The following is a 24389-nucleotide window of genomic DNA, read 5'->3' as shown; positions in this document are numbered from 1 at the left end:
GACCTTTGTTTATGTTCAAAAGGATATAATTTTAGGCATACTTAAACAATTTTCATAGATAATGACCATTTATAGTCACTGCAGTGATTTGGGCGGCACAAAATGTTTTGTATATGGAGTAAATACCTCGCTTGTATCTTACTTACCTGGAACATTTCATACCTTCAACCAATCAAGACCTTAATAACACTCTATTATCATTACTACTCGTCACCTAAGCTGAATAAAATGTTAGCTCGCTGTTCATGTTAGGTAGGCGTTAGCCAGCTAGCTGAGGGGGCTTCGCAGGAAAGAATTGAAAAGCCTACATGTAAGGCAGTGCTTTTTCGATATAATTATACCTAAACCAGTATCCTTTTTACCATTAAGAAAAGAAAAAAGCAATATGAATTAACTTTCAACTTGTTTATTATTTGTTACAGAATTTATCTGGGTTACGGCTTAGTCTAAAACAGAAAAAAAATACCCAAGTGCATCAAAGTGCCAGAAACTAAAGAAAAAAAACAAAACAAAACAAAACAATTCCTATTTTATTGCAATTACACGTCCCATGACAAAAAACTTTCACTGGGGGTTCCCAGGTGGGGGTAACCCTAACCCCCCTATCCTCTCGCATCACCTCACACCCCACTATTTGAGAAGCACTGATGTAGAGGAAGTTTTAACACCAAACACTCCCGTCTTTTATTATTTTGTTGCGTCAAAAGTCATTTGAAAATTCCGGAAGTTGGCGGTGACGTCATCTAATTATCAGATTACAGGATGGCGTGTCGCTGTGTGAAAGTGCACACAGCGGCAGCATTATCCCGCTTGGCTGGATCCCGTGGATAAAGGGGGATAAGTCTTCTGTTACGGCGCTGATGCGACAAGAGGCTTGTACCTGGGGGCTTGCAGTCTAGCTCTTTCGGGACTCCTGTTTGCACGCCAGGGTTGCACACACCAGTTGGGCCGTACTCAGAATGTAGGACTTCGCTGACATCATGTTGGAATTTTTTTAGGCAGCAAACTAGTGCTGCGATCCATCAAACTGGATTTAGGACACTATGGGCCAGCTCAAATAATGCTATTAGTTTCTCAAAAGCGGGAGGTGTGGGTGCAACCATCGCTAGGTGAGCAAATAACAGGATATAAGTAAACACTCATTAAATCTTAGGTGGTTTTTGAAAATGAAAGTAATGGATCTTTTTCAGTGTTTTAACACCTATTTAAAGGGTCCAATTTAAATGTGCTTCATTTTTATCCGGTTTATCCTTTAATTGGATGTGTTGACATACAAACCACTGGAATGGGAGATAAGCCACATTTTTGATTAGGTAGTGTGAAAATAAGTGACTAGATGGATAGAATTATTGGCTCGATTTATTGTACCGTATTTTCCGCACTATAAGGCACACCTAAAAGCCTTATTTTTTTAAAAAAAGCTGATGGTGCGCCTTATAGTCAGGTTGGCCTTATAAATGGATCAATATTGAGATTGGGATCGGTAGATGGGGAATGAAGTGAGAAAGTAAGCTTTACCTGTTTCTTTTGTGTGTTTACAGTTGAACAAAGTTGGTCATATTGACATTGAGTTATTATGCTATTGAGTGTTTAGAGTTATTATTTGAGTTATTATTGTTATTACTTTGAGTATTACTATATTGCGATTGAAAAACTTTGAAAATATGTCATTAATTGAGGGTGCGTCTTATAATCCGGTGTGCCTTATAGTGCGGAAAATACGGTAATTAAGTAGAATATCTGAGCAATTTCACTTCAATCATTCTTCTTAAGATACGTCAGATTTGAAAGGTTGAAGGACACCCACATTATTTAGACATTTTCAGTTGTTTATTGCATTGACAGACTTTTTTTTTTTCTTTATGAATTTGAGATGTCTGAGTTTGTGTACTGCATACGTAGCTGGAGGCTAATGCTAATGCTGGACACTCATACCGTATCATAGAATGACAGCATCAAGGCATGGGTGACAACCAATAATGGCTCATCTGTTGCTCATGTGACAATCAAAAGCTGAGCTGTGATTGGCTTTTACCTGAGTGGCCAAGGGCACGTCATTTTCATGTTGACAGCAAAGGACAAAATGTGTTTTTCAAAATCCTTAAAGGGACAATGTGTTAAATTTAGATTGTTTTTCATGAAAAAGGAATAAATTATTTGATTATAAATTAAAAAAACTTGCAAATAAATATGTTCTTAAAAAACCAACAGTATGGTTTAATTATAATCCTAGGTCTAGTTATCGTTAAATTATATTACATGGGGGGTGGTACTTCATCGGAGGCTGCCATGTTTGTTGTAGCTACGGACAATGGTAAATGCAGCACCTCATGCTGAAAAACTGTCTAAATCCTACACAGTGTCCCTTTAATTGTACATGAAAAAAAATGTACTTATCAATATTACAAACAAAAATGAAATAAACAAAAATGATAATAAATAAATAATGAAATAAAATTTGCAATGCATTTTAATGGCAATAATTAAACAGACATTTCTGCAATTTGAGGCTAGGCCGGATTCTTATTCTTATCTTTAATTTTAATTACAAAAATGCATTTAATAAAAAAGTAAACCGAGTTACGAGCTCAGTCAATGAATGAATTAAACTCCCAAGTCAAGGTATCGTTGCGTTCTCATGAATTTGCGGTTCAATGCGAGTGCACCGTAGAACAAAATGCTCTCGAAATGAAATGTGACTTTAAGCAGCATCTGACAAAGCAAGCAGAGCACTAATGAGTCATTCCTCCTTTAGGGTAAAAATCTGATTAGCATTATTATCATCCCAGAATACAAACACATGTTTGGAGGAATACTCGCATAGGAGCCTCACATACGCACGCTCGTACTCATTCAATCGTGGGGCAACCTTTGAAACGCAACACGTGCTTTGAAATAAGCCACGCTCACGTTCGCTTCTAATGACGATGATGGCGGCGGCCACGCTGGCATGGCGGAGCATCCCGTTGAGCTGAGACGAGGAAAACGGATGGGACGTTTTACGCCTCGACGCACCGGCGCGTCTCGTCAGGGCCGATACGTGTGATCAAAGGAGACACGGGGGAAGAATTAAGTCTTTAAATTAAGTGCCCCGCACAGGCCACATTTGGTCGTGAAGACTTTAAGCGTAGGTGAAGGCGCACATATGGAGTGGCGGTGGCCTTGGCCGTCTGCGCAAGGACGCTCAAGGGCATTCCAGCACCTGTTTTACACGCCGTCGTATGGGGATGTCCACCGCCCCTCCCCTACCTCGCGCCCTCCATCGCTCCCCCGTTTCCCCGGTGGGCCATGCATAATAAACAGGTCTGTGGTGCGGTGCTGACCTTATGCAAGGTTTGCTGCATGATGACGCCATGATTAAACAGTGGAAACTCCAATTTTGAATGCCTTAAAGGGATACTTTTTACCTATTTCCGTCAGGAAAAAAAAACATTTTTTTATCTATATATTTTTTTAAAACATCACTATCTTACATAAGTAAGACTTTAAAAACACTTTTGCCACTTGCTGTTGACTGAAAATGACCACGCAAATTATATTAAGTCAGTCATAAAACTGAAATACAACAGCTATTCATTTCGATGGGAATATTACAGGTACAAGCGAAAAAAAATCCCCTCTCGCGTCATCTACCTTTATGGGCAATTTGCAGGCTGCAGCGGGAGCCTCCTCTCGATGTGACTCATACTCTTTGGCTGCCGCAGCCAATCACGTCCACTTCCTGGTTTGTCGTCTTCAGTACTACTGTAAGTTAGCTATTACAGCTAACTTCCTCGGCTAATGAGGCTAACATGCTTATGCTACTTTCACGGATATTGCTCGAGATAGTACGCAAACAGTCTTATCCATAGTACAGACATTTTAAAGGAATTGAATGGCTGTGACTGTAACCGCTCTAATTGCGGCGTAGCTCTACCGGCCTATGCCGTCTTCTAGTAGCAAAGTGACCCCTAAGCGAAATTTTAGATGCCCGAACAGAAATGTATTTTCATTATTGGGCACATGGTGAGTTGGCGCTCACGTCGCTGACTTCGGAGTCGTCGCCAGCCATTTTGCAACAGACAACAAACCATTCACGCTCACATTCACGCCAATGGCCAATTTAAAGCTTCAAAGAACCTAACGCGCATGTTCTTGGAATACGAGAAGCAACTCACAGCATATGGAGAACAAGCAAACTGACAATTGAACATTTGTTTTATCATACACCACCGCACAGTAATTTTTGATTTCCAGCTCACGCCCAAAAATCTTTTTCGCACCGTGACGCCTTCCTCTTTTTGCACGTGTGTGTGCGACAAGAAATTATTTCCCCGTCACCGCTACAAGTTCTGCTCAGTCAGTCAGATTGTCATCACTGCTCTGCTGCACCACTGATCTCTGCAGCATCTCACCCCCACTCCCTCTCGGTATGTGTGCGTCTGCATCGACTTTCCGTCGCCATCCGTTTTGGAGCGACTCCCAACACACTGCAGCAGGATGGCATCAGCACGTGCGCCTTGTACACAACAGATGTGTGTAATGAGTGTGTCCGCATGTGTGCGTGAGAGCGTGTGAACGAATGCTAACCCGGGAGATTAGGAGAGCACGGCGGAGGGAGAGCAGAGGTTTAATAGAAACTTAAGCGGCCCGCAAGAAGAAGCCGATAAGGGAAAGAGTTTTCACTTGGGCAACGCGGTTGTTAATTAAGATTTAAGGCGCCTTTGCTGTCATGAAACACGGTTACGGGATTTATTTGAACTTTAAACTAGAGATTGAAGATGTTACGGTCGCAACAATATCATAGTGACGCACCAGAGTAGTGGGAGGAGCTTTCTAATAAGGGCTTTGATGGAAAGTCCGATTTGGGTGAAAGCGGATGATGCGTGGAATATTAATTATTAGTTGGAATGATACTTTGACATTTACATTGAAAACGTCCACATTGAAATGGTTTAAAAGTGGAAAGATTACAAAATGAGGTACCTAGCTGAATTTGTTTGTAATATTTTAGTGATAAAAATCAGCAAAAAAAAGAACAATCAGTAAAAAACGCTGCATTGAAAAGAAAAGGTGATCAAGTTGACCATTGTCACTCTGGGAGGAACTTCAAAATAAAAGCTTTCAAGGCCGTTTATGTCACACACTTATTGCTACAGTACAATTAATTTTGAAGCAAAGACTGGAATCTCAAAAAATTCCCTGCTGAACTAAAATGGAGTGGATTGACAAGATTGAACATATTTTGACATTTACTGTCGATTGAAAACGACATCACATGTGCCGAATGCGGAGGTGACGACCAATCATGTTTCACCTGTTTTCTGGGTTTGGTCCTATGACATCTGCAATTTGAGCCCTGATTGGTTGTTTTCTGAGCCTTGAGCACAGTTGAGATATATATATATATATATATATATATATATATATATATATATATATATATATATATATATATATATATATATATATATATATATATATTTTTTTTTTTTTTTTACTAGTGTGCGGCTTTACCCTGCACTGCTATAATACTTGAATTTCCCCTTCGGGCATCAATAAAGATTGCCCTCATCTTATCCATATGAGCAGTCAGAACATATGTGCACCCTGCAGAGTTGTTGACGCCACAGACAACAGATCCTCTGCATCTAGTTAGTGCACAGTGGTTTGGCTTTGTGCGCTAAGGGGCTGTGCGCGCAATCAATATTGATATCGCCGCTCTGTTGGCACCACACAGCCAATTGGCCACGGCCAGGAGTTCAGTAGATGCGCTCTCTTATTGATTTATGAATATTAGAGCAAATAATGACCCATGCTGCAGCCAAAAAGCCTCTTCAATGAGTACATAGCAAGGGAAGGCAACTCTATTTTTATAATCGGCCTCATAAAGACATGATCACTATAGTCTAATTCCATTTAACTCTCGTATGGCCCTCATTTTTTCCACATTTGCGTAGACCTTGACCCACTGTGTGTGTGTGTGTGTTTTTGCTTGTGCACGCACGACAGTGCGTAAGTTCTCTCGCTCCGAGGTCTAATGGGAAGTCCTGCTGAAATATTCATAGTGTCACATTAAGTTTGCAATATTTGCACTGGAAAACAAGCAGGATCAGACCTTAGCGAGCAGCCACATTACAAGCACTCCGCTCGGCCTTTAGCGTGACACAGCCGTACAGACACGTCAGTTTTTTTTTGTTTTTGTTTTTGGGGGGGAGGGGTGGCACTTAGTATTTCCGACATAGTAGCCTAAAATTCATTCATTCCACCATTTTGTGTGCATATCTTGGAAATCCTCAGCTGGCTTACGTATTAGTAATATAATAATTAAAAATGGTATTTGTATATGTTGCTGAATTATTTTTGTCTAACAATGCATTTTTCAAATGTTTGCAACTCAGTTCACAAGATTTGTTAGGAGTGAAAATCTATGTTAGCTAGCAGGTTCATGCGCCAAAAAAAAAAAATAATTCTGCAACTTTTAGTTACTTATGCATTACCCCAGATCATATTTGTTCATTATCATCCTCATATGTACACAGTTTCTTCCACTCCATCTACTCCTTAATCTCCTCAGAATGTAAGTCTACCCTATTAATTCAGTCTTAATTAAGTCTATTAATTTAATATTGTGTCAATATTATTGCTCTTATTGTTTTTTGTTTTATTGCCTACTTTATTATTAGCTCGATTGTGGAATGTAGTCTGCTTGGGGAAGTGAACAGAACTCATCAAACTCTTGAATTGAATCTTGAAATTCACCCAGGATGTTATTTCTATTACAGAGAACTACTGTATAACGACACACGGGTATAAATGAAATATTGCCTTTGTGACTTTGGGAGTGGGTTGTCACACAAAAACGTTGAGTTTATATTGATCCATAGACTTAATTGATGTTCCAAGAAATGATCATTAATCACAGGGTTGAAAAAAAAAAAATTGGACACATTTGGGTGACTAAATATGCGCAGGGTCAAAGTGACTCGGGCTGTCCCTTACAAAAAACATAAAAGGAGGATGAAAAGAACTTCCATAAGAGTTGCTGTTCATGTACAACGCACAGAGTATCCAAGGTGTGTGTGATTGGCCGTGTTAATGCCGACAATGGTGCGAACCACACTTTTTTTCTTTTCATTATGCCAGCTTTCCCGCATTTGCAAAATCACTAACACTAAGACTAACCCGCATCCGTATGCAGATGTACGCCGCATGTCATGCTGGATTTGCACGAAAATAAAGCCCTGAGACGACAACGAAAATGTTTCCCATGCAAGTATAAAACTTCACCCAAACAGACCAAACTGTTTGTCCATCTGTCTGTTAGTTAGGGGACATCTACACTATGTTCCCGGAGGCCATGAAAGCTCTGTTTCCCCAAATCGTAGTTCGCCATGGGATTTTAAGTCTTTGTTTTTCTCCTTTTTTTCCAAGTTTCCTTGTCGTCCATCACTGTATATGCGGCCAGGGGACTCGTATTTTGTTACGAGAAAAGAATGGTGCCCTTGTGTTGATTCCATAGTTGTTGCGTTATCAGTTGCTATGGTCATGTTTTGTCACTTTTGCCATAATGGTTATCTATATGTCACCTTTTTCATTTTTCTGTATTTATGATTTGTCACATCGGGTCAAGTATTTAATGTTGTGATTGATTTGTTCCTTGATGTATGAATCATTAAACAGTTGCTATGAGTAGTTTAATTTATTATGTAATACAGGATTGAAGTCTTACAGTATTTAGGTTCGAGATTCTCACTAACATTCTTGTTTCATCCCAAGTCTAGTTCTTTGAGTCTAGTTTTGGAGTCTAGTTTTGGATTCTAGTAAAAGAGTCCAGTTATAGAGTCAAATTTCTGGGTCGAGTTTTGGAGTCTAGTTTCTCAGTCTAGTGATAGGGTCAAATTTCTGGGTCGAGTTTTGGAGTCTAGTTTCTCAGTCTAGTTTGTGATTCTACTCCTGAGTCTTTTCAAAGTCTCTTGAGTCTAGTTTTTCAGTTCTCGTTTCCAGTGCTAATGTGGTTCTGTTGGATTTTTGTCTAACAAGACTTTAGGGTCAAATTCTGTCTCTCACGTGATCACAGTGACTTGTTGTCCAGATTCTCACCCAACTTTTGGGTAAGCTGTTAAACAGCATCCTTGTTCATCCTCTACCCCATCTTGAAAGATCGCCACACAGAAGTCGTGCTTGTAAAGAAAAGACTTTCAAGTATCCTCATATTAGTTTGAGTGTCAGCCACATGATGAGCACTGAGATGCAGGGAATGCGTTCTGCTCCATCATTGTTTAAGTGGACTGTTTCCTCCTTCCTGTCTTACAGTGCTCTTATTGCCTTGAGCTTCTGGGAGTATTGCACATTAGTCATATGGCTGTGTAATGCTTATTTCCCTTATGAATATGTGCACACAACCAGGCTCATATCAGCACCCACATGCCATAAATAAAACCAATGCAACACACACGCACACGCGTGCCGACGGGCCTGATATTGATGATGTTGTATTAGACGGGGAAGAGCCAATAAATGGACAGCATTTGTCAGCAATGCATTCAGAGGAGATGGCGATAAGAGGAAGAATAAGAGCAGGATGGAGACAGCTAGGGCCATTTGGGATGTAGCAAAAGGATGGAAAAGACTGCAGAAAAGAGAAGGTTAAAAAGGGGGGAAGAAGAGAAGAGAGGGGAGGCCAAAGAAGGCAGTTGCGTGATGGGGCAGGAATAGAGTCCTCATTGATCCCGAGACAGAGGCTATCATTCCGCTTGGCTGAGCAAGCCTCTGTGCTGCAGGGCACCAACCAACGATGAAGGGACCGTCGGGTTCTAGGGAGGAAAATACACATGAAGATGTGCTGTGACATGCACAACAACAGCGGATAGTACAAGAGGACTCAAAAATAAGGCTGCTACCTTGAAAATAGAAAAGACTGCTGTGAAAATTTGACACCCAAAATGCAAAATGTTGTACAGCCTTTCCATTGTAACACATCCCCTTTGTATGTTGGGCATTTTTAGAGTATAATGCGTTTTTGCGATTTTTGACTTTTGATTTTTGACTATGTGTAGTTCATTTCTTTGTCTTTTTAAGCACCTACATCTTGATAGCATGATTCTGTCCATAACAATTGTTCGATTTCGTGCCTTCCTCAGGCCTGTTTCATTTTGAAATGGTATTTTTTTTTCTTTAAGAAATTAGGGTGGTCACAAGATATTCTAAAATTAGTTTGAATTTGCAGGTTACATAATTCATCAAATAATTACCGAGCCGACTATAAATAATATTAGTATCTATAAATTGGATCGGTAAACCTAAAACTGTAACCGTTTTAACATTAACAAAAAAAAAAAACAATATAAATCAGCTTTCAACAACTGTTAACTACTTTTTTTCAGCATTTATAGAGGTTACAGGTCACTCGAAAACAGAAAACCATAACAAAGTGTCGTAAATATAAAGAATGAAGCCAATCCTTATTTTGTTGTAATTACATTTTACATGGCAATAAACAAAGGCGTTTTCCCTGGGGCAATCCACACCCCGACCCAGGCCAGCCCCACTAGTTGAAAAGGGCGGATTTAGAGGAATACTTTTGAGATCAAAATGGATGTCTTCATGAGGTTATTAAAATAGAAAAAATGAAGCAAATACTGTATAGGAAGCCTAACCATGGGAGATAACGTTAAAGCAATATAGTCACATTATAAATAGCACTTAGCTTTTGATCCATTTTTTTTCTTATTTCCTTGTGAAAACACCACGCTATTATGTGTGTGATCCCATTAAGAAGTCATTATGTCCTCCCAGAGTGTGTGAATCAGTCATCGCAAGAGTTGTTTGTTTTCCTGCCAGGCCGTTAAAAGCTTCTGATTGCAGGGTTGGGATTGTAACCCTGTTAACAGTAAGGAGAGAAAGTGTGAGGTCATCTTGACAGCGAGAAGACAGGAAAGGCTTATGTTTTTGCTCAAACACATCGGCGCTGCTTAATGTCTATGTTTGTGAAGGCGCCGTTTAATGTAAAGACAAGCGTCACATTCCTTGACTGTGGCTAACGACGCGCCGTCATTGCAGGCAGCCTCGGGGCTGACACGGAGGAGCGATTGGTGGAACATCTCTTGAATCCCGCCCACTACAACAAGCTGATCCGTCCTGCCACCAACGGCTCCGAACTGGTGACTGTGCAGCTTATGGTGTCGCTGGCCCAACTCATCAGTGTGGTGAGTGTGCGCGTCTAATAGCGCACTTGGACATCTGATACCGGCACTTGAGTGACTAAAGAGTTTTTGTAGCTGACGATGATGTGATGAAAGACGAGGCAAAATCAATGAATCGATGCCCAAAAGATTTTGCCGCGGACATATTTCACCTAAAGAGGTTTCAACAGACTGGCATCGAAACAGATAAAAAAAAAAAAAAAAACATTCATAAAAGGTTTTTAATCCGTGTATAGGACACGCCCTGAAATTTGGGGTCGAATTCAGGTATTTTCTATGGACTTGGACGTTGGTTCAGTCTGCTCGATTCTTTTATTTAAAAAAAAACATCGTAACAACCTCAGCTAACACGTGCCGCTGTTAGTTGCAACAGGCACTTGCTGCTAACAGCCAACAGACTTGCGCCCTCTAGCTCGTCCTATTACGGTAATTATTATAAACAAGAATACGGCCGATACAAAAATGTATTTCCGTGCGTCAAATCTCGGCTTATGTGGCTGACGGGTCAATCTTCCTTGAATTGTATGAAATAAAAAACAAAATTTCTCATCTTTAAGTTACCTTAAATTATACCCATACTTTTTTGGCCTTCATTTTTTGGAAAAAAGTATGTCTTATATTTGGAGAATTATGGACATCTATAATCTATAATCTAATTAAGAATGTTTTCATCACTCACAAAAAAAAACTAGAAAAACTGTCAACCAGTTTTTTTTATTATTATTATTATGTATTTATTGATTTTGACTTATTATTATTATTATTATTATTATTATTATTATTTAACAGACTTTAACAGATGCTGCTCTAACCAATTCTTTTTTGTGCTGAATTTAGAGGCAAAGTGTGTCATTTTTTGCATGCGCTCATGGGAGCTTTAGGGGCATTACGGTAAATGCAGCAATACACACTCCTCCTTTGGCTGTCCGTAGCTATAACAGACATAGACATATCCGCGATTATACTTAAAACATACTGTTGATTGTGAAGAACACATTTATTTGCAAGTTTTAGAAATTTATAAGAATGTAATCATTTTAAATTAAAAACGGTCTAAATCTTACATATTGTCACTTTAAGACGAGTCCTAAGTGCTAGGTACAACCTTTAGTTTTGACCACCAAGTGCAATTTATACATAATATTTTTTTATTTGTGATAATTCAAGCAAGTACATGTGGAGCACATTAATACACTGTCGCTGACTACTGCAATACGACACTTAAATTGATTTTCCCTGACTGCAAAAAAGTGATTTGTGGTCAGTTCTTATACTATGAGAGCTGAAAATGAGGCGGTCTAATGATGTAAATCCCAGGAAATTTGAAGTCAAGTGCTAATTAGGGCTAAAATGCTTATCTTATCCTCCCACTATGATTGAATTCAGAGCGGTATGCGCGATCCTTGCAAATAAAGTTAAACGGCTGATTTAATAAAACAGATATATTATACCTTAATAATCCTGTTTCATTGGAAATCATCTAACTTTGCCGCTATGCTCTGCACACATCAAATGACTTCATCTTGGAGCTCATATGCGAGGATTCAGCCAAAATGACACTTCCTGTTCAGTTTAGGGCCAGGGATTTTTGAAACTTTTTTGTGTGTTCTGTTGCAATAGGTGCATTCACCCAATTTTAAATGATGGAATTGGTGTGAGGGGCTTTTTAAAAGTGAACTGTGTACCACCTACCGAGGCGCGTATTGTTTAGGTGTTTTGTTATGCTACGTTTCATGCTAGCTAAGCAGTTGGCATAGCTTTTCTGTCACAATACTTGTGACAAATGTATTAGCTGCCATGGAGGCAAGGATTAGTAACTTAGAGGTGCAGATTCGCACTATGCAAGAACAGCGTCTAGCACTGCTAGCTAGCCAGCCGCACCTTGTAGCCGGTGCGGACTCTGAGAAACTTAGCTTGGTGGCTAGCATTCACCCTGGGCAAGCAGGAAGATGGGTATGTTTGATATGGATTGGTTAAAAAAAAGTGATAAAAAAAAAAGAAAAACAAGCTTCTAGCTCTGTTGTCAAATTTTTTAAAGCCATTGTCCCACACAGTCCAGATATATACTGTATGCTAAATTTATACCATGAATTGTGTGTATCACACATACTTAATGGGAAACCCTAAAAACATTTGGTGAAATAGTAAAAACAAACAACAAAAGGACCAACTGTAGCCTTACAATTATCTTTGAATGTCATTCGTTACAATTCCCGTTCTTCTTCTTCCGCAGCATGAACGAGAGCAGGTGATGACCACAAATGTCTGGCTGACACAGGTGAGCCTTCACTCTTAAATACACAAACATTCGCACACATATTAGGTCTAATGAGGCGAACTGAACTCTGAAAATTCCTTGTGTGGACTAGCCAATGCCTGCGCAAAGCTAAATGTCCAAATAACAAAAGGTGGGATGTCAACAGACAACTGCTCAAGCAATATCCATACAAACCCAACTAGAAAGTATAGATCTGTCCATCCTATGAAATATAAATATACTGCATGTGAATGTCTCACATATGCTGTATATAAAATCGCTCTCCACTGGGATGCGAGTACGTCCAATACATCAGGGTGGCTGCATCATGTCAGATGAGGGTGCGCTATGACACAGTGGGTGAGATGTTTACTTTATGAGTATATCATTTTTAGTGATTCAGCTTGTGAGAACGGTGACTAATATGACAGTGACTGAGCTGTGACCATCCCACAAGCAGACTGCTATGAAAACAGTTAAGTAGAAAACAATTAAAACACCCGAAAATCCGACATTTTCATTGAACGGTAAGGAGGTTATAAAACGATCAATGTTAACGTTGTTCAATCAATCTGGCATTCAGAATTGAGAATCTCGGTAAATTACGTTCACAATAGTGCTAGGCTTTGATTTCGTTTTAATAAAGAGAATGTACCTTGAGCTGTAAAAACAACGGCGGCCTGATTTATTTCTGCTTCCGACAGCAAAGTGTATGAGCAAATTAGGACAATGTGTTCAACGTGCACATAAATATGGATCCTCACATGAAAAGCAACGAATGGCATGTCATTTCGACGTAATTGATGATTGGATTATTCACAGATTGACGCACAATGTGCACACAATAAAGGCTGAGTGAGGGCAAGGATTTACGACAAGTAAGCGAGCGTAGAATGGCCGTCGGGTGCTCTTTAGATGAGTACGCCAAAGCCGCCTGTCACGGGCCGGGATGAACGGTGATAAGAATAACAAATCGCAGTTCCAGCATGGGGTGTGCAACATGTGGCCCCTGAGCCATAAGGGAAATAATCATTTGTTGGATTCGAAAATAATTACTTCAACAGTTTTTATTTTGGGTTTAATGATCACACATTATTATTATTATTTTTAAAAAAAAAGTGGAATATGAACTAAGATTTGCTTTTATCCAGCGCAGAGGGGCGGCCATTTTGCCATCAACTGAAAATGACATCATAGTTACTCGGGGCTCAGGTAATGACCAATCATGGCATCAGCTGACCAAAGTCAGGAAAAAACTGAGGCGTTATTTCCTGAGGCCTAAGCACTTTTTGTTCATTTTGGCTCAATATTTTCTCTGAAACTCATTCACTGCCATTGACTGCTTCGGACGTCAAAGATCCAGTTTTACTGAGCTGTCAGTGAATGAGTTAATTGTTCTTCTGTGAAATGGCAGATCGAGTCCGTGATCTACTTCTCGTGATGCATTCTATTCTTAGTTATATGTAAGTGACATATCAGCTCATTCACTGCCAACGACGGCTATAGACGTCAAAGATCCAATTTACTGAGCTGAGTGAATGAGTTCATTGTTCTTCTGTGAAATTGCAGATCGAGTCAGTGATCTACTACTCGTAATGCATTTTATTCTTAGTTATATGTCAGTGACATATGAGCTCATTCACTGCCAACGACGGCTATAGTTGTCAAAGATACATTTTTGCTGGTCTGGCGGTGATTACGTTCACTGAAAATTAATATTGGCTTCAAATATCAGTCATCGACCTTCTTGACTGCTAATAATCAATATCGTTCCCATTAGAGGTTAGGAGATTTGACTTTGCGAAGAAAAAAAGCACCGCGTTGTATACAGTGTAGTATGAATGTAACCTGAAAACAGCTTCTGACCATGATTTGTTCACAATTGTCCAGTTCGGTCACATTCGGCCTGTATGATTAATCCAAAACACGACAAACGAGTTTCATAACCGTTTATTTCCGCAAGGTGACGTGTAGGACGTGCGCAACAACAACACCGTGATGGCGATTTAATCAAGCCGATTGCTTTGCGGCCACGTGGGCTCCACCCTCCCTTGTAAAAGTAAAGCGGACGGCCGCGCGGCCGTCACTCTGACATCCCGGCGAGCAGCGCCTGATGATTTAAAGAAGGGGCGACAGACTCTTTCCTCTCACCTCTCAACATGTCCTCCCAGTGCTGATGTGTGACTTTGTGCGTGCGCTCTTGTTTTGAAACCGGCCCTCAGGAGTGGCAGGACTATCGCCTGACTTGGGTCCCCGAAGAGTTTGACGGAATGATGAAGGTTAGGCTGCCCTCCAAACACATCTGGCTGCCCGACGTGGTGCTCTACAACAAGTGAGTGTTGGAAAACAAAGAAACAAATCAAGTCATGCATGCGTGCTCACGCAGCACATGCTAAATGGCGGGCATTCATGCAAGGTAACCTCTCTCTCTCTCGCTCTCTCTCTCTCTACCTTGACTGCTCTCAAAGCACTTTGCCTCATTTGTCCATCCGCACACATATGGTCACACACAAGTGGACACGCTGTGTGGTGGTGGTGGTGGGGGGAGGGGGGGGGGGGCAACAAGCTAAGGTGCCAGCCTGCTCATCTGGAGCGATTAGTAGCTCAGGCACATGCATGAAAACACTTTGACACCGCCTGCGCAAGCTCCAGCTCTCCACTTACAATAAAACACATTTGATTGAATATTTATCCCCCCTGGAAATAGAAGTTATGCGTTGAATCCAAAGGGTTCAACGATTCACACCGATAGACTAAACAGGCGGTTAACCTAAAAGTCATCCAGATATTGTAATCATCTGAATTGTCATCTGACAGTTTCCTATAGAAAGTATTTTCTTCATTTATGCATATACATACTTGAAAACACTCCAAAAAAAACTTAACCAAACTGAGGTAATTTAAAGTCGTGCCTCTTATGTCATGGAATGAAATATACCATTGTTTTAGGAAAGAGCTAACTTGATTCAGGAAGTCGATAACCAGCCTTGTAAGGCAAACCTGACAATTTGGTGACAGAAAGTAGACTCAACAGGTTAGATCAGGTCTAAGCTGTAATGCAAAGGGACTGCTTCCATATGCTGGAAATCAAGTCGGATGTGTTTACTCCCACAACGGCGCAAACGCCAATTTTTAACTGCACCTGTCTACGAAAATACCAAAAACAAAGAAGACGCCACTCATGACCACAGTAAGTTTGCACATGAAATTGGGAACCTGACTGTGCTCAACCGACAACAGAAAGGCAAGGGTTCCATAGTTCTACTTGAATAGCGGTGCCAGTGAGCTACCATAATATGTCACTTTCTTAAAATAAAAATCTAAATTAAAACATGTCATACAGTAAAATGCCGGGCCTCCTTACATGAGCAAACACATTCATTGGAATCTACAACATTTTAATTAATATGACAAACATGCACGGGGCACTGTACTTGATGGAGATTTTTTTTTTTTTAATTATGATTTTTGGCATAGGCATTAATCATACAAGCGTGCCGTAATTGTGCCTCCTATTGCACATAATTGTCAACCTGCACTCACTGCTAATTAACTTGCACATCATGTTCCTTTATGCGTTCATGATTTAACCGACCTTTTCATTTCACTATTTTTTTCTCGTATATATATATATATATATATATATATATATATATATATATATATATATATATATATATATATATATATATATATATATATATATATATATATATATATATATATATATATATATATATATATATATATATATATATATATATATATATATATATATTGCGCTAACCATTCTTCCACCAAGCCACCCTCATGGAAAAGAAATGAAAAAAAATCCTTATTACCTGAAATGACTCAAATGAAAGAGTAGAACAGGACTCTGGATGGAAGAAAAAAAACAATTAGTCTTAGCTCTCAAGTTAGCAATTAAAGATGACAACAATTATATTTGGAGTCTGTTTCTATTGACCTCGAGTGACCTAAAATTAGCAATTGCAGATTACTTTCTTGCAGAAACTTTTTAAATGACAGATTCAGGTGAAAGGTGATGGTGTTAAATATAGTTTTTGATCATTTTTAATATATATATTATGAATTGATTCATCTTGGCTGACCAAACCTACCCTTAAAAATGAGCCTTGATTAAAACACTTACTGCTCTAAAGCAAGAGCATGACAATAATCTCGAGAGAGCGAGAGAGAGAGAGAGAGAGAGAGAGCAGGTTTTAAAATCATTTACCCAAATTTTTGTTGAATGACTTTGATTCCCATGTTTAAGAAAGGCGATACATGTAAATGACTTTCAGATGAATAAGTCTGCATATATAGAATTTAATGAAAACCCATAGAGCTGTACCTAGGAAGGATGAACTATGAGATGTGAATATGAATGTATTACTGTACATAAAAAGCATAAAAAGCTAAAGTAAAATGTGCTGCTGGCATTAAACAAAATGCCTAAAAAGACCATGTTGTAAATGTGCCACTCCAGGCCTCTAGGTGGCTGTAATGTACATAGCAGCATGGCTGTGACTGTTAAGCAAACAAAGAAAAATAACACACTCTTCAGTTTTCACCACAATAAATAAAATATTCTTGGTTTGAAATGCAAGTTTCACATTAAAATTCAACAAATTCCTTTTGCTGTGTGTTGTGCACCTTAACATGATTTCATGGCATTATGGTGAGCAGTTTGAGAGGTGTGACAAGCACATGCTAGGCTAGCATTTTGGGGGGAAACATGTTGTCTGATGTCGCTATGCATTTAGTAAAGAGTTAAAGTATTTACTCCCTTGAAACTCGGTTTGTCCACTTTTGACATAATTGCTGGCTTCACAATTGCTTCACAACTATAATTGTTTAAATCGAACCTCCCAGGTCAAGGAGGTGTCAAAAAGGGCTGAGTTCTGAGCTTCCTTGAATGCAGCATTACAGTCATTCTGAACGATTATGATTTCAATCGATTTCGACTGAAATATTCAACCCAAAAAACGTTTATATAAATAAATAAATAAATAATAAAAATAAATCCCGTGGGAAATATTTAGACACTGATAATGCCAACTGAAGTTAAATCCGTTTTAACATAAACTTAACATTCATAACTTGCTTAAAGGCCACAATTGACTCATTCAATCCCAAAGACGTATTTTTGTGTAACCTTAATGAGTGCGTAAGCAATCCGAGGTATATTTTTTTATTCATTTTCAAGAGCTAAGATAAAGGAGGGTCCAAAATGGCAGGCACCAAATGAATTAAATAATTAGTACCCAATGTAAATATGCGTCCAGAATTCTGTCAATTTTTCAAAACATCAATTTCATGATTGAGCTCATTTTCAAATCTTTCATTTTCACGTTGATGAAATAATCGCCCAGCTCTACCACCGGCCGTCCCTCAGTTAAGAAAATAATCATTGTGTGGCGTGATGTTATTGTTTCATAACTAGATAACGGTTGTACATTTGAATTAATTCTTGGCTATTTTAATACATTTAAATCATATTTTAATTGAATAAAAATGGCATAGACTTTAATTTACTGTATTTTCTGGTCTATAACACGCTCCGGATTATATAAAAAAAAATGCTGGAAATCTATATATTTGTCACATGCACCGCCACAATCGGATTGTTAGAATAGTGCACCAACATAACAGTAACAAGCCCAATGGCGTTTATCTGTGGGGCGTGTCCCCTGGCGGCGAGTACAAACTCAAAATCAATACTTCTTCTGTCTCCCTTTATTGACCAAGAGATGGTGGCTAACAAAAGAAAATGCAGAGAAGACTAAAAGCCGAAGGGTTCAAAGCGTGAGAAAAATGTAACACAAAAAATATGACAATCAAGTAGCAAAATATTAAGACAGCTCTACTATGATCACTACCACAATAAATATTCAAGCTGTTTTGACAGTCCTATATCAAAAACAATACTCAGTTTGTATGAATTCTTCGGCGTTGTACATTTATGCAGGTATGCCTACTGAAGTGACTATCGAGTGTATAAGGTTGTGCAGCTTTGCGTCCCTGCATGTTGCTATATTTGGTGGTCTTCAAAATGCTGCTCGCTGAACTGGTTTTGCATAATGAGATTTGTCATGTTCCACTGTTCTCTATGCACAGGGGGGAAACGCAGCCTCCTGTCACACTTTTTAGTTTACATGATAAATGCTTCAGGGGAGGCCTTACGGCGGTTGAGCGGCCAGTACGACTTGCCTCAGAGTTTTGGGTTCGAACTTTGCCCCCGGCTTTTCGTCGGTCGGCAGAGCTCGGCCGAGACCCAAACACGTACAAGCGATACGGAAAGAAGGTCGGACGGATTCCTCACGTTGCTTCCGGTCTCTTTCAGCGCCGACGGCGTGTACGAGGTTTCCTTCTACTCCAACGCGGTGGTCTCCTACGACGGCAGCATCTTCTGGTTACCGCCGGCCATCTACAAGTCCGCCTGCAAGATCGAGGTCAAACATTTCCCCTTCGACCAGCAGAACTGCACGCTGCGTTTCCGCTCGTGGACCTACGACCGCACCGAGATCGACCTGGTGCTCCGCGCCGACGTGGCAAGCATGGACGACTTCACGCCCAGCGGGGAGTGGGACATCATCGCGCTGCCGGGCCGGCGCAACGAGAACCCGGCGGACCCGGCCTACGTGGACATCACGTACGACTTCATCATCCGCCGCAAGCCGCTTTTTTACACCATCAACCTGATCATCCCGTGCGTGCTCATAACCTCGCTGGCCATCCTGGTCTTCTACCTGCCGTCCGACTGCGGCGAGAAGATGACGCTTTGCATCTCCGTGCTGCTGGCGCTCACCGTCTTCCTGCTGCTGATCTCCAAGATCGTGCCGCCCACCTCGCTGGACGTCCCCTTGGTGGGCAAGTACCTGATGTTCACCATGGTCCTGGTCACTTTCTCCATCGTCACCAGCGTGTGCGTGCTCAACGTGCACCACCGCTCGCCCACCACGCACACCATGCCGCCGTGGGTCAAGGTGGTCTTCCTCAACAAGCTGCCCGCCTTGCTCTTCATGCGCCAGCCCAGGAATAGCTGCGAGAGGCAGCGGCTCCGCCAGAGACGGCGAGCCCAGGAGCAGAAGGAGGGCGGGCGCGGCGGCGAGGCGGGGGCCCTGATGGCGGGGCTCGGCTTGGGCGGCGCCGGGACGGCGGGGGGGACCTCCGCGGGGGCGTTCGCCAAGGAGGACGGCGACCCTTGCACCTGCTACGTGAACAGGGCCTCCGTCAAACAGTTCGGGGGCGATCTGACGAGCGCGGGAGGGGGTTCCGCGGACGGTCTGAACAGGGGCAGGGAGAGCCGGGAAGGGGGCTCCGGGAACCGCGGCAAGCAGGCGGCGGGGGGTCAGGCTCTGACTCAGGCCATCCTGGCTCAAGCCTGTCCGGGATTCGAGGAGGCTGTGGAAGGCGTGCGCTTCATCGCCGACCATATGAAGAGCGAGGACGATGACCAGAGTGTGAGTATGGCCTTTCTGTCTGTTCGCTGCCCGGGAGGGATATCGGGACTTGAAAGTATCCGCTCGCTTGGCGCAACGTGTGGCGAAATGATCTCCCAGCAATTTTAAAACCAAATTTGCATTCATTTGGATTTTTGGGTTTGAAATTCAATCAGTTTGAATTCGTTTTGAAAAGAAAGCCTGTTGGTTTTTTACTATTATTTATATAACGCTTTGTTATTATTTGATATATTAGCGTTAGTTTTTATACATTTTATAGCAAATTGGTCAAACGCTAGATAAAAATAAAACATGATAAATATTGTATTATAGATTACGACAATTCTACTTCTGGAAAGAGGTGCGTTTAAAATGAATACCTATGACATTAAATGACAAACAAAAGCAAATGACTTTCACTGTAATAAGAAAAAGATTAGTTTTGTTTTTATGAGAGTTGGCTTTATAAGATTTAGTTACTTAGCATTTGCGCCTATTTTATATCACTTTTGACTTTTTTTCAGTTTGACTTTTCAGTTTATTTTACGACGATTAAAGATGGTTGCTCACGGTTCAATGAAATACCATCACGATGTTTCCTGCAAACATGTTGTTAGCTGTATGTTAGCGGCCTGCTAACATACGGGCGGGAAAACCAACAAAAATGATCCCTATGATTACTTTCACTCTCAAAAACGCTGCAAACTTTGCACGATATTCCGCAGTCGTATTTATGTAAATCTCATTAGGCTAATCCAAGTCTAAATCTTCCAGTGAAGCTAAAGCTGAACAGATAGATACAGTGACACAATCACACGGTCTGGTCTACTTAAGATCTAAGCGTCTCGAAATGATCACATGGTGTCACGCGCACCGGAGCGGAACCCTTGAAAAGGGCGACATTTACAAGAACTTTACCTCAAGGCTTCACCCGGATAACGACGGCGGCTGCGCTTCGGTCCGTCATCCCCGCGGTTGCCATGCCAACACTTGTCCTCCCACGCTCCACCTTGATCCGTCATCTTCATTGTAACGGGGGGCGTCGCTCTCTCTCTCCCTGCCCTCCGTCGCTCCCACCGCTCCCGCGTCCTTCCCGTCATCCTTGACTCCTGACGAGACCTCATCAGCGCCGTGTGGAGGAAGCGGTCCCAGCTTGCATTAACCCCTCACCTCCATTAACCCGACGCGAGCGTCGCGATTCGGAGAAAACGACAGGGCCGGGAGAGCCGAGTTCCGCTTATCCGTTGAGCCGCTTGCGCGCAGAGATCCTGAAAAATTGCCGCGTCGGAGCAGAACGGAAGATTCAGAATTGAGCTGCTTGATTTTTTTATAAGCCCCACTGTGACACTGTCTGTCACAGCTGTTTTCCCGTCTCACATTTTTCGAAATGTAAGACGAAAACCACTCGACATATTCAGAACACCCCCATTGTGTTTTACTGTCAATTTTATGAAACAGCAGCATGTAAAAAAAAAACAAAACAGGAACGTGTGAAAGTGGCTTCTTGGAATAGCTCTGTAGGCATAAAATTACTGGGCCAACATCATTCATCCATTTCAGGTCATTCCCATTCGCCCTTGTAGCATTATGTTACAAATTATGGCAAATCCTTTGATTTTTTTTCTGATATCATAAATGAATCAGTGGGGAAAAAATCACTGGGGAGCTGAACTTCCAGCAGATGATTAAAATGTAAAACTTGTGAAATGCAATGATTCTGACATTTCTATGTGATTGTAGCTGGAGGTGTGAGACTTTGTGTACAAAAATATTCATTTTCCAAATTTTGGACCACATAGAACAATTATAATTACAATTTTTTAGATGCATTTTAATAGGATTTATTACATTGATTTTCCTGCGATTTTTGCAACATTCCATTGATTGATTCCAAAGTTGTCAAATATTTATTCCAAGCACTATGAACAACTTCTGATACGACCGCCAAAAGCAGACAATTGACAGATTGACTTTGTCCAGTGCTGTATTCAGTATACAGAACGACAATGTGAAAAATCCGAAAAAGTCAGCTTTTATACGCAATGTGAAAGACGCTTCTGATAAATACTTTCAAAGGCGGAAAAGACGGAAAATGCCAGTTTTTACAGGCAGTATGAAAGATGCTTCTGATATAATCCTAAAGACGTAAAATGACGACTTTTATCGTTGGGTGCTGTTTACAGTATACAGAGCAGCACTGTTAAAAAGACAGCTAAAGTCCATTTTTACAGGAAATGTGAATGAAGCTTCTGATACTAACTACCCCCAAAAGCGGAAAATTGATGGAATGATTTCATCTATTTTTGTTTGGAGTATGCAGAACAGCGACATAAAAAGCCAGAAAAATGTTCATTTGTACAGGAACGTGAAAGCAGCTTCTGCCACTACCTCCAAAAGCAGATGGATCGACTTCATCTTGTGCTTTGTATGGCATACGAAAAGTCACCTGAAAAAGATGGAAAATTACTTTTCTTTTTGGCGATTTGAAATAAGCTTCCGATACTACCCCCAAATGCGGAAAATGGATGGATCAATTTCATTTATTGCTGTCTAAAGTACAGTGTCCCCCCCAAAAAATGACATTCATTTGTACAGAAAGTATTAAAGCAGCTTCTGATAGTACCTCCAAAGGCAGAAATTTGATGGATTGACATCATCTTGTGCTTTGTATGGCATACAAAGAGTAACCTGAAAAAGATGGAAATTTGAACGGTTATTTGAAACATGCTTCTAATGTTACCTCCAGAAAAATGGAAAAATTGCGGAAAATTGATTGACTTTTTCCAGCAAGATGAAAAGGACAATTAATGTCCCTTTTGAGGGACACATAAATATCTGAGATAAATACCCGATACTACCGCCAAAGGCGGAAAATTGACGGATTGACTTCATCCCCCTTTTTCGTGCTTGAACAGCGACATCATTTTTCACGAGCTCTGTGAAAAACCTCTGATACTACCTTCAAGGGCAGAACATTGCCAGGTTGACTTTTGTCCCCCTATTTAGGCCGTATAAAAACTTTCCGGGAAAAAGACGGGAAAATGCCCACCTTCAAAATCGGCACATTCCCCGTTCTGCCTCACCATCTTCTCGCTCTGTCAACAGGTGAGCGAGGACTGGAAATATGTCGCCATGGTGATCGACCGCCTCTTCCTTTGGATCTTCGTGTTTGTGTGCGTGTTCGGCACCATGGGTATGTTCCTGCAGCCCCTCTTCCAGAACTACACAGCCAAGACCATCCACATGCCGGGATGACCGTCCACACGCCGCCATCACGCCGACGGGACAGCGCCCCGCCGCTGGGAGGGGGTCTTACAGGATCTGTGAGACAGCAAGTGAACAGCAATCTTGGCCCCTTTCGATTTTTTTTTCAACTTTCTTTGCTGTGAAAGGGAACTCCCTTCGGCAGATTGACCCTCCCCGCTCGCCGTCAGTCCTCGCCACCTCGCCGCGACCGCTTCAGGTCACGAGGGGAAAGGCGAATCCAAACATATCCCGCTTCGCCTCGTTTGAATTTGACCACCGCGAACGGACGTTGTGTGTTCTATCAGTACAATAAAGATGCGTCTGATAGGAACTAAAGTGTGAAATCGGTTGGGAATTTAAGAAGAGTGGAACGGGACCAAAATGGACATAAATCATCAAAAAAAAAAGGAGTCTGAGAGCTAATGTGTGTTAGCAGAAAATATCCCGTCATTTTCTTTCTTTTCCTTTCACGTCCGCGCCTCCCTTTCCAATTGCTCATCCTCTTAATCGTATGTTAGCATAATCATATCCCAATACATGTCCACATTATTCCGGACCACACAATGCCATATGCTCACTCCCTGCTTTCTCTATTCACCATCTTTGATATCCTCTTTCCTTCTTCTTATTGGATTTCCAAATGTAAAAGAAGAACATTTCATCTCGGGAATGCCTCTTAGTGCTGGAGAGAGCTACACAGCTCGCAAGTTCTGCATCAGACGAGCAAAAGGCTTTTTTTTTCCTTTTTTTTTTCGGGCACATGCTGTAGGGGAGGAAGTGCAGCTGAATGAATTTTTCAATAAACAAGAGAGAAATGACAAGAGGATCAACTCTGGCGAGTGAGTCACAGCAGCTTAAAAGATTCACAAACAAGAAGCAGGAAGGAGGCCAAATGACACTGAATTATATACATTACATAGCTACAGTATAACGTGTGATGTAGGCCCATAGCAAGAGCACAAGTCAGCTTTTCACGCAGGGTTTGTATTGCTGATGTGGGGTGGGGGGGTCACTACATCATATTAAGCTGTGAGTTTTGACACTCAAGCCGACCGCAGGGGGGTCAGACTGTTTCAAGGCGAGCATCGAAGCCATGGAGAAGTTTCTGTTTGACCTGTCCACTCTCTACCTTATCTTCTCACTGATGCTGCCGTTATCGACCCCTGATCCTCTGTCCTTCACCTTCCCCGGATCCTGCACACCCCCCCACACCAACAACGGCAGTTCAATAAAGGTTATAGGTTCAGATTATTTAAA

General features: G+C 41.2%; 1 protein-coding gene and 1 long non-coding RNA gene across 2 annotated transcripts in view; one reads left to right on the top strand and one right to left on the bottom strand.

The window, feature by feature from the left end:
* Window positions 1-24389, top strand: part of LOC148426499 (neuronal acetylcholine receptor subunit beta-2-like) — a 26946-nt gene extending 2557 nt beyond the window's left edge. The window contains exons 2-6 of the mRNA XM_088411867.1: window positions 10042-10187; window positions 12418-12462; window positions 14664-14773; window positions 18788-19907; window positions 22992-24389. Of these exons, the coding sequence (XP_088267993.1) occupies window positions 10042-10187; window positions 12418-12462; window positions 14664-14773; window positions 18788-19907; window positions 22992-23141 (1571 nt within the window). The 3' untranslated portion in view covers window positions 23142-24389. The remainder of the gene's footprint in view (window positions 1-10041; window positions 10188-12417; window positions 12463-14663; window positions 14774-18787; window positions 19908-22991) is intronic.
* On the bottom strand, window positions 14474-21150 carry LOC148426500 (uncharacterized). Its single transcript, XR_015865238.1, has 3 exons — window positions 20805-21150; window positions 16284-16318; window positions 14474-14764 (listed from the first exon to the last, which is right to left on the bottom strand). It is a non-coding gene; the product is annotated as an uncharacterized LOC148426500 (long non-coding RNA).

Source organism: Hippichthys cyanospilos, chromosome 3, assembly GCF_059441005.1.
Source record: "Hippichthys cyanospilos isolate Australia breed blue-spotted pipefish chromosome 3, RoL_Hcya_1.0, whole genome shotgun sequence".
Lineage (NCBI taxonomy): Eukaryota > Metazoa > Chordata > Actinopteri > Syngnathiformes > Syngnathidae > Hippichthys > Hippichthys cyanospilos.
Note: the sequence above shows the minus strand (reverse complement) of the source record. Positions and strands in the feature narration are given on the sequence as shown.